The 11,687-nt window shown below is 34.1% G+C and overlaps 1 protein-coding gene across 2 annotated transcripts in view; it reads left to right on the top strand.

Moving 5' to 3' along the window:
- The first annotated feature begins 2,167 nt into the window (after positions 1–2,167).
- LOC125052482 (protein turtle homolog A-like) overlaps positions 2,168–11,687 on the top strand; it is a 46,115-nt gene continuing 36,595 nt past the window's right edge. For both annotated transcript variants that reach the window (XM_047653361.1, XM_047653360.1), the window contains exons 1-4: positions 2,168–2,304; positions 5,728–5,860; positions 8,814–8,927; positions 11,357–11,442. In XM_047653361.1, coding sequence (XP_047509317.1) covers positions 2,214–2,304; positions 5,728–5,860; positions 8,814–8,927; positions 11,357–11,442 — 424 coding nt within the window. In that variant the 5' untranslated portion in view covers positions 2,168–2,213. The remainder of the gene's footprint in view (positions 2,305–5,727; positions 5,861–8,813; positions 8,928–11,356; positions 11,443–11,687) is intronic.

Raw genomic sequence — 11,687 nt, 5'->3', positions numbered from 1 at the left:
ATGAATCTCAGACTTACCAAATATACTATATTTGGTAAGTCTGAGATTATATACTAATATACACTTCATAAAAACAAAATTATCACTAACATTTCAAAAATCACACTACATACATTTACTAAACATCTCAAACGATATCTTGTTAACCTGTCGTATTCTGATACTGAAAATATTCTTATTGTACAAAAATAGTTTTAATATAAATGTGTAGAAATAATTAATATAACTTATAAAATACTGTTTTCATGTCAAAAGGAAGAGACTGGCTGCCCACAACACAGGGAATCCTAGTGTGGGGGCCAGTGCACTTTACTTTATCTAAATATCTTGTATATTGTGCATAATAAAGTTTTTTCTTTCTTTTCTTTCTTTCATAAACACAACTTTCATATAAATCAGTCATGGCGCTCCAGTGGAGTTCGGTTAATAACACTGACATGAGAGTTATTACTCCAAGTAACACGTTTTAGCACACAATCTTAATGTCGGTTAAAGTAAAACAAAAGACGATAAAACCTATTTAATTAAATGTTTTATAGAAAACAAATGATTGAATACATTTAACTCTTGAGCTTATTTTAAAAATATACCTAAAATCACGTATTTATTCCGATACCAGCCTGTATACAGGAAAGAAACCACAAACAAACATAGATCAATAAACCACATGGTGTTGATTTCTGTGAATTGGAGCAGGGTTTATTGTAATCTGTTTATTATTACACTTTGAAGAATTTATTTAACTACTAAAAACAATTGTAAATCTTAACACATTCATGTTTAGGCCATGTCTTTTAATCTGTAGATTTATATTCAGAGTAAAAAAATATCGGTTGTCTGTAAAGTCGGTTTACTGACGATAGTTGAACGTGACAACGTCATAAGAAAATACTGATGGAACGGTTGCATTCTTCAAAAGAAAATTTTAATTTTATTTGTTAGATAGATATTTTGTATGGATATAGAAAAGGAAGTAAATGGAAATCACAATTGAATTGATCAAGTTACATTTATTTGTACGCATAAATACAATTAGTCAATTTTTGTGTGCAAGCGAGAGCGCGCAACGAGTGCTCTCGCTTGCACTTCAAGCCTTAAATGGAACGCCTCAGAGGTAACGCCGCATTAGTCATGTTTTTTCGTGCGTGCAGCCGGCTCCATCGAATTATAAGACGTTGTCACGTCAAAAATGTTTAAAGAAGTTCTTTCTTATTACAGTAAAATATTTTTTTTACACGAGATTTTTAATATATTATACGAACGAGATACACGTCGCCATCAGCCGTCCTCCGTCTACTAGACTCTTCCTGATATGTATCTTTCCCTTTTGAATTGGTTAAACGCGCTAATATTACGAATTTTAGACGGTAATTGATTAAATAATTGCACACGCTCATACTTAATACACTTCAAATAATTTGTACGCGACTTCGGTAAGATAAGCAAACTCGCTCGACGAGTATTGCGTGTAGTGGTGTGTTTGATTTGTTTAAATGATAAGCTACTATGGAGAGAGTAGTTAATAGTGTGTGGGCCTGGGTATCCGGAAGCGATATCCAGGATGCTCCCTTCCCTCGGTGAAATACTATGCTCTGGTATGGCGGTCGCGTGTCCGTATATACAGTAGTTTTTTTTATTTTTTTTACGGCTCTGGCACGGTTTGTGCATTAGCCAGCGTCAAGTACAAGATTTTTTATAATTCGTGCAAGGCAACTTAGAACTTCGACCGTGTCCTCCATGTACGGTTTAGGTATTTGCCCGGTACCGCACAACCCTCCAAAGGCCGAGAACAAATTTAAATTAAATTAAAACTTGCCCTCGAACCGGGAATCGAACCCGGTACCCCTTAACTAGCTGCCACTTAATAAGACCGCTAGGCTATGAGGCCCCTAAATATACAGTAGTTTCAACTACTCATCCTTGCGCCATTACGCCGGAACAACACTTACTACTTCCGGTTCGTGTGTCAAAGTCAAAATCGAAAATTGTCACCATTATTTGACTGAAACCAATTTAGCGCAAACAAATAGATTTAATACACTTAACCATAGATTCAGTCAGTTCATCCTACGACAAAACTAAATTTATTTATCCAATTTAATAAGCAATTGAAATAATAATTTAAACATTTCCTTTCAGATATCCGCTCGAGTATCCGCCGCTTCAGGTCACAATGTGAGAAATAAAGTGTGAAAATGTGAAAAACAAGAACAATGATCAAAATTCGTGTAGCGTGCTTAGTGATGTTCGCAGTCCTGCAGCGGAGCGCCGAGAGCCAGCAAGACGTTATTATAGAGGAATCTTGTTAGTATTTATTCTCAACAAAATTTATACTAAAATCTATTGTATCTATGGCCATGTGTCTTTTCATATTTTCTGTAGTAAGGGAGCGTTCAAGTATTACGTCACGCAATTTTTGGAGATTATTGACACCCCCCCCCATGTAACGTGCCGTAACGTTCCCAAGTACCCAAGTATAGTAAAAGGTTTCGTGACCACCTAGTGACTCTTTATACTTAAAAGTTACCATTATGTGGTGTTAAGTACTGGAAAGTCGAAAATAATATTAACAATAACGCGTAATTCAATCCAAAATTCGTTACGTAATACTTGAACGCTCCCTTATCTAGTTGTCGGTTTTGTTTTGTCTTTCTTTTTTAAAACTTTAAATTTGTTTGCCTACATATGTAAATTTTTGTTACCACACAGTATAAGGCTGCCTACGCACTGGCGACCATGGTCGCCGCGACCTGGCCGCGGCGGCCAGTGAATTCTGGACTTTATATGGCCATCGCTATAGCCCCTACGCACTTAGCGGCCAGCGACCAGCGGCCACCGTTGGCCGCGGCGTCTAATTTGATGCCACGCGATTTTCACATTTGATGTCCGCATGTCGCGCTTGCCTACGCACCAGCGACCATGGTCGCGGCGGCCTGGCCGCGTCTATGGTCGCCAGTGCGTAGGCTGCCTAACTGCTGTGGAATGGACGCTCAGTTTTCCATATCACAGGTTCTTACCTAGCTTTGAAACCAGTCTCCCAATACCTTCTTAACTGTAATCGTATTGTTTGTTTCTAATGTTATATGGGAGAAAATAAATAATTATTATATTATTTATTCATAACAATCAAATTAAACAGTACTTACAATTTCCTCTTCTTGCTGCCAGCGTTAAAGGAACACTGCCACAGGGACCAAACTTTTTAAATTTGTTTTGATTTTCTTTTTATTACTTAATTTTTAATTATTTTTATTACTACTTTTTAGTATAACAATTACTTAGATATTAGTAATTTTAATAATTATTAGGTTTGATTATATAGGTATACTAGCCGTTTCGCGCCCGCTTTGCTGGACGAATTAAAATAAATTTTATGTTTCATTATTTAATTTTTTTTCATATTTTTATTATTCTTCTTTTTAACTTCCCGCTAAGAAAATTGAAATATTTCGAAAATCGAGTTTTTAACAGATGTTGACGTTTAGAGGTTCTAGGAAGTCTCCCCGAATGTTTCCGCGGTGAAGTCCGTATGGATAAATGTTCATAAAAGTAAAACAGCAATAAAAAAATGAAGGAACGTTAGAATTCGAAAAATAAATAGCCATAAACCATCTAGGAAAAATTTCGCATCGAATGGTTTCATGTCGATACGATCAGTGGTTTAGGCGTGATTGAGCCTCAAACGAAGACCATTTTCATTATATATATATAGAAATATATTAATTATAGGTTTTGATAGTCCGAAGTTGTTGTTTCGATTTGGAAGGCTGATTGCTGATTGACTTAGTTTTCCAATGTAAACGATATACCGTTACACTTTTTTAAATTCCATGACGATATCCGATATCCGTATATGAATTCCAAATCTCAATTATTAGGCGAAACCATTATAAAGGAATAAAGATAAATTATTTCCAAAAGAATTAATTCAATGGCGCCGACAGCTGACACCGCTACAGTTAAATTTAATCTTAAATCTCTTCCGATATCTTAATTAACTGGATATCTATTAAAGGAAAAACTTCACAAAAAGTTACACAAAGGCCTTTGACAGTACGGCGTGAAATATGGCCCCTTTTTGTGGTTGATTTAGAATACTTAGGGCGTAATAGGCCGCAAAAGATTTAGGTCAGAGATAGTTCTTCGAACTAAAGTTATGGGCGTCGCTTCGTATAGAAGTTGTTTTTTGAAACATTGCTCAATGGGGTGTTTCTGTTTCGTTTTTAGGATTAATAAGTGTTTTGTGTGCCTGATGCCACATGCCTTGGCCAAGAGCAGTGTTGGCTAAGTGGCTTCATCTGTAAGGTCGTAGGTTCGATCCCCGGCTGTGCACCAATTGACTTTCTGTATTTTACATTCGTTAGAACGGTGAAGGAAAACATCGTGAGGGAACCGACATGTCTTAGATCCAAAAAGTCGACGGCGTGTGTCAGGCAGTAGAGACTGATCACCTATTAGATTTAAAAATGATCATGAAACAGATTCAGAAATCTGAGGCCCAGACCTAAAACAGGTTGTAGCGCCACTATATTTTTTTGTTGTGCCTGATACAGGACAAACTTTTAACTTTTTTCACACACCCACATTTTTTTGTTACTTTAGTTTAGTTATGTTAAACAATGTAGTCATGAAATTGTATATTTTCTGTCCGCGATGGAAGGCTGGTTGTTACTTGTTATAACAGGACTTCATTATAGGCACCAGTCTCACAAAGATGGTCAATATCTGCAGCTTGTAAACCCGTAAAATGCAATATTGTGAAGAGGCCAATAAACTTTATTATTATATTCGTTCGCATAACTGCCACAGTTCTCTCTACGCACAGATTAATTGCGCATAAAGAAAAATCCATTGAGTTCACAAGTTATGGGTTCAGTTACGCTCTTTATAACCCAGTTTTTAACCGAATTTAAAATTCAAAGGAATAACGCTAACTTATCGATTTATTTAAATAGTTGTACTTATAACAGCCGATTTAAGTTTGTATAGTTATAGTTGTATTGACCTAAAAAACTGTAACAAATATTCTCTATAGAAAGTTGCAATTCACGACTCCACGCTAAAAGATTCAACAGTCTTATAAACTTCATTGTTGGCGAATCAGACCACAACCCAAGGTTATCAGCAGTTAAAGTGAAAAAACCATATTTTGCAGTTCTCAATAAGAGGTTATCTACATATTATTGTTATAGACCCTATAATTACCGTTTTTAAAATTGCGTTATCTATGGATAGCATCTATATTGACAGCCAGTCGTGTGTTTCTATGTAAAACCCTTGAAAGAGGTTGTATTGATTTATTCACTTCATTGTTAGTTTTATTATTGAGAACAACAGAGTACTGACACAGATCTTTGTAGAACTATTGGAGACGCATTATAACTAATGCCCTTGTCACAAGTGCGAACCGATACAAAAAAAAAGTATGGTGATGTGTGGGTGTGGACTAATTATTGGATAATTTATTAACACATTCTATATATATATATTTCTGTGAGACTAGATTCAAACAATACATACATATATTTTAAAACCAATTCGCGTCATAACGCTTTAGGTTCTCTGATCGGAACCCACCAGAGGTGAAGAGCAAATTCAAAATTTTATAATAATTTGCGCTTTGACCGGACTTCGAACCTGATAGCCCAAGCGTCACTCTAGATACAAAATCGCCTTGCTATGAGGTCATATAGGTAACCGAAGTTTAAACCGTTGATCATTTTACAGCGTCCATAGAATCGGTACATGCTGCGCTAGGGCGGGCAGCGGAGTTGCCCTGTGACGTCACGCCGGCAATTGCCCATGACAGCGTCGCATTGGTCATTTGGTACAAGCAGGGACACAACACACCTGTGTATACGTAAGTATTAAAATGATAACTACAAAAAAGTAATGAATAAATATATCTTCTAATAAGTAGAAATATGGAATTTGTACAATTTAATCTACATAGTATATTTAAATTTAAAAATATGAATATTAATGTTTTGTGTCAGTATGAGCTATTTTCACTTTTAATAAAAAAAAATAACTTGTCAAATATTGTTTCCTATGCTTGGCGCGAATACTATATAATTGTGTTCTGTGGATGCTTATAATCCACAGATCACGAAGATCGTAGTTGTCATAGCTTATAAGTGTTTAGATCGTGCCGAAACTTGTTTAAGTTGACACGTTGTCTCTGGTAGATCTATGGAGTATTAATGAAAAAAGTAATTATTATAATATTTGCCTAACACTCATATTATCACTTATGAGTTATAGTGTTACTGTTTAAGGCATAACAATAATTATTATTTATGGTTATTTTATATTATGAGAAATTATTTACGTTTCATTAAATTAAAAATTTGTTTTAGCTGGTTCAACGCATGAAATCATTGTCCAACTATCAAAAAATTCCTTATTAATGACTCATATCATATAGTTGCTCTTCTATCAGGGACTATTGTTATTCTAATCTCAAAGTATTTGTATAGCGCGTTTTAACTGTGTTATGGCGCCATCTAGGGTGTATGATAAGAAAACATAGATAATATTTTGTTATAAAATACATGTTTACGGCCTATACTGCTTATAGTGTGCAATATAATAATCGAGATTAATATACCAGAACTTACCTAAATAAGTTCAGCGAATTTTCTAAATTAAACAAATACTTCTATATTAAATCCGTATATATATAAGGTACATATAAATGTCAAAATTGCGCTTTAAAAACTTTTAATTAATAACAGGAAGTTAAAATTGGAATTAAATTGTGATCAGTATTAATTACGTCTCAAGAGAACTCTGGATGTGCTTGACATGTCAAGATACGGATTGACACTCGAGCTTAATGCACGGTTAATGGAATGCGCTTAACAACATTATAATTGAAGAACTAAAAGTGTTTTATGATATGAATATTAATTTATTCTTGAATTGTTTGTCAAGTATTCTTAGACATCGATTTTTAGGTTTTAACTTGCGGGACATTTATAAGTATTAATTGGACAAACATTAACACTAATTCATGTGCAATTAATAAACTATAACTGTCATTGGAAAACAAAAAAAAAAATGTGTGCGTGTAACCTTTACGCGCGATTGAAGTAAAACTTCTTTGGCGTTGAAGGCATATATCACTGAAATGATTAAATATTAACTTAATTAATGTCATATTACAATTTAATTATATTTATTATTCATGTGCTTTACAAAGATTATTCAAATACGAAGGTCTATATAGAATTGATCAGCACTGGTCAATATAACCTTGTTATTGAATTTATGTTATATTTTCAAAAAAACTTTGCAATTAAAAATATTTTTTTTATAACTCTTAAATTTTTTTTTATTCACTTTGCTATTCTCTAATACAACTTTGTTATTTTTATATAAAATATACCAGATTTTTAGGATAATTAATTTTTAATTCACTTCTTCCAAAATGGTAAAATAGGAAATTACGCGAAAAAGCTGGCCGTATGTACCTATAACAATAGAAAAGCAAGCTAGGATGGGAACCTTCCCTCTTTAGTGGAATTTTAATTCTTTCACATGTTACTTGCATGGATTTTCATTTTAAATATAAATAAACTAATAATAACATAATTACAAGAATCAGTATCAAATAAAACGAGTGAATGCTATCCTAAATAAACACTACCAAGAAACGGACTTAAATCAGTTCAAATAATGCACCATTAGATGGCGCTGACGGACTTATAAAACGCGCTATCGTTGTACGATACGAGTTTTGCGGACGGAAGTAACCGTCAGAAAAAATCCAAGTCGTGCTTAAAGAAGTTTCACTTCAAAAGTTCAAAAATACGATTATTTGAGACAAATACTTGGGATACTTTATCGGTTTTGTGGTTTTCGACATAAATTGACTAGGCTATTTTAGAAGTAAGTTTTAGGTTTTTATAGTAAAGACGCGTTGATCATTTTTGACATTTAAGATATATGCAAAGTAAATGATATATGATAATATAAATACACTGGCGGCACGCTTGCGGTGCGTAAATTATTTAGTATTCCGTGGTCTGCGTTAATGAATAAGAACGAGACATACACAGGTAGAAATAAAAGTATAGTCAAAATCACGCTCCATGTAATTATCTCGGAAAAATAACCTTTAATGACATGGAGGTGACATTTCGGATACTTCCTGTAATTATTATCTACCTTAATAGGATTCCACCTATAGCTGTGGTGACAATGTTATCCGTAATTGAAATAAATGCGTTGATGCCTGATTTATGGCCGTCATACGCATGTTTTAATTATCTTTTTATTTTAGTAGCTTTTTAACAGAGCATCAAAATGATAGAATAATTTAAAAAAACGATGTTTGATTCGGGGAATTGCTATAAATAAAACAAATTGTTAAGTTAACATTCAATGTAATAATTCTACATTCATCGAATCTTATATTTAGTTAATACATACCTTCTGTCAGAATTTCTTTTTAATTTCAAAGGAGTTAGCGGGTGCCAGTTTATTAAGTTGTCATATGTCATGTCGCAAGCTGTCAAATTTCCAATCATTTCACCAGTTTCGCGCGCTTATGTGCCAAAACGTAAATCTTGGCGGTCAATTGTTTTTTTTGTATCAATTGGAAATGTATCAGTTTTATTGTAAGTTACAAAAATAAGTTTTGTTAGATAAATAATCTTGTCTTTGGTCAAATTATTATTTAACTTAGAAAATCTATAAATGCAGCTCGCTTGTACTAATCATACAATTTCACATTTTTCGTTATTGCGACTTAATTTTTGGCACTTGTTTTTATAACGATCAACCGATTAAAGGATAATTGTCTACAGTTTCGACACAAGAGATGGCGTTGACACGCACTGGTCGGATCCAGCTACTCTCGGTTCCAGAGCCTCCTTCCGAACCAGCACTACACCAGCATTACTTGTACTTACTAAGATAAGGTAATATTTTTTCTACTAGTTATTAGTTTGTGAAGAATAGCCACCAACTATGATCTTAGAACATTGTATTGAGTTAATAGAGTTGTTTACTTTTTAAATACTTGAATTAACAGCTGAAATCAGGAATATATTAATAAGTGCCTGGCAGAAGTAAGAAAGAAAGAAAAAAAAGATTATTATAAGATTTTATTACTAGACTAGTGCTTCCTCTATACAAATGAAAACGAAAATCAATATTAGATCTGATCCCATACTTTAATAACGACGCTATCGACATCTTTATATGTTCGCAAAGTGATTTCACGGTAGCTATATTGTGTATCTTATGTATTTTATTATTTTTCATGTTTTAGACATTTATTAGTACTGTAAGGATATATTTTTGTGAATAAATTAATAAAGTATTAATCGTTAGTGATGTGTTGGTCTAGTAACTTCAGCGTGCGACTCTCATCGCTGAGGTCGTAGGCTCGATCTCCGGCTGTGCACCAATGGACTTTCTTTCTATGAGCGCATTGAACATTCGCTCGAACGGTGAAGGGAAACATCGTGAGGAAACTGGCTTGCCTTAGACCCAAACAGTCGACGGCGTGTGTCAGGCACAGGGCGCTGATTTAACGCTAGTTAAAAAAAAAATCTAAATTTTCAGAAGTGTAAACTGCAACAGGCAGTTTTATAATAAAACTAACTGACACGGCAAACTTTGTTTTGCCATGTATATAATTTTCTAGGTAACATTTTTTTAGGTCAATAAAAATAACTATCTACTATAATAAAAAATTGAGGTTGATCGTAGAGGGGTGAAAATTAAGGGTTGTATGTATTTTTGTATGCTGTATCATAAAAAAAAATAACTCCCTAGAAATAAAAATGTAGGACCACCCTTAACATTTAGGGGGATAAAAATAGATGTCCGATTCGCAGACCTAACCGATATGCACACAAAATTTCACGAAAATCGGTCAAGCCATTTTTTGTGAGGAGTTTAATTACAAACTCCGTGAGACAAGAATTTTATATGTTAGATAAACTTAGATCCTTACCGGAAGTTTAGAAAGAATTAGACATTCTGTATTTTCCAAACGAAATTCTTTACAAAATAGTAAACCTTAGAACCGCGCTTAGTCCATTATAACATCACCGCTTTCGTGAGCAAAAGGAAAACATAATACGGAAACCGACACTTCTTAGAACCGCAAATTTGAGAACCTGTCATCTACGAACCTGCATTTGACCTAAATTTAACTGAGCTTTCGCGAAAAAGGGGAAAATCCGGATTAATGTCAGCTGGGAGGGAACTGGGAGCGAACTAACAAGTTATATTTGGCTCGCTAAAATTGAACTGACAGAAATCAACATTATTTGACATTTTTTCTTCTTGTATAGTACATAGATATGTGCCAGGTGGGAAATAAATTGATGGACACAATTTTCTCTGTAGTGTCAAATAGACGGTCTAACTAAAATCTGGTTTCTATTTGCCAAATACCAATGGTTGCTAAGACGACTCATAGCAGCTGTTGTTTTTATACTAAATAACATGTATAATGCGCTACTGAACTAGAGCTAACTACTGGTAGGGGTTGAATATAGAAACTGGGCGTTAGAGTTGGGTAAGCGTGCCTGAGTTTACTCCCAGAGCTGGCTGCTGATGAACTGTGACAACACAGTAATTTACAAGACACAAGAGCACTAGCTTAAAATATACCAAAAAGATGAACGATTTTTTATTAATTTTTGTGCATTTTAGTTAAACCAAACGAATTATACAATAGGTATAAAGAAAAAACTTTTTAACCGGATTAAAGTTATGTATTATTATAAATTTACAATTATTTAACATAATTTTAAATTTATCCGACGTTTCGACGTTAGTCGATACCAGCTCCGGGGATATAAATACAGATAATGCAACTTTTTCTACATCTGTGATACTTTTTGATATCCAACACCTTTTGTCTGCAGTCACCGTGACCACGCACGCTGTAAAGCACGCGAAACGTCGGATAAATTTAAAATAATGTTATATAACTGTAAATTTATAATAATACATAACTTTAATCCTGTTAAAAACTTTTTTCTTTAAATGTGTAAAGGTTATGTCAATAAAATACAATACTATATACAATAGGTACCAATTCGAATTCGTAATACCATCTTCAAATATTTTATGGACTTAATACTTATCATACCTTTATGAGGGAAGCCGTGTCGGTCTACGACGGTTGCTTATTCAGACTGCATGGTTCTTTACATATAGATGAGAACAATGATGATGATGAATAAATCTTGAGCTGTCTGTGGGAGTGTGTAGTGGTGTGTGTGCGTTATTGCAATTACACGACGGCTTAGTGAAGCGTTAAAAAGTAGATTTAAATTACATTTGAAGTATTGGTTATTTTACTTATCTTAACACTTTTTTTCACCAGGCCTGAAGACAGCGGTCAGTATAGATGTAGGGTTGACTTCATAAAGTCACCTACCAAGAACACAAGGCTCAACCTTACTGTATTGAGTAAGTAGAACCTTTGTTTACTATATAATATATGTTTACTATATCGTTCCACAATGAGCATTTTTAAGGCAGTTTTTGCCCACTGAAATATTTCCGTACCAATTCGACTCAAACAAAGGACAAAGAAATCAAAGAGCGCACCAGTTCCTTAAGGGTCGGGAAAGCACTTGCTTGCCCCCTGGCAATGTGAGTGGTCCATAGGTGGCGGTATTACTTAACATCAGATGAGATAGATTTTGTATGTA

The sequence above is a fragment of the Pieris napi genome, chromosome 9 (assembly GCF_905475465.1).
Source record: "Pieris napi chromosome 9, ilPieNapi1.2, whole genome shotgun sequence".
Lineage (NCBI taxonomy): Eukaryota > Metazoa > Arthropoda > Insecta > Lepidoptera > Pieridae > Pieris > Pieris napi.
This window is presented reverse-complemented; position numbering and strand designations above follow the sequence as displayed.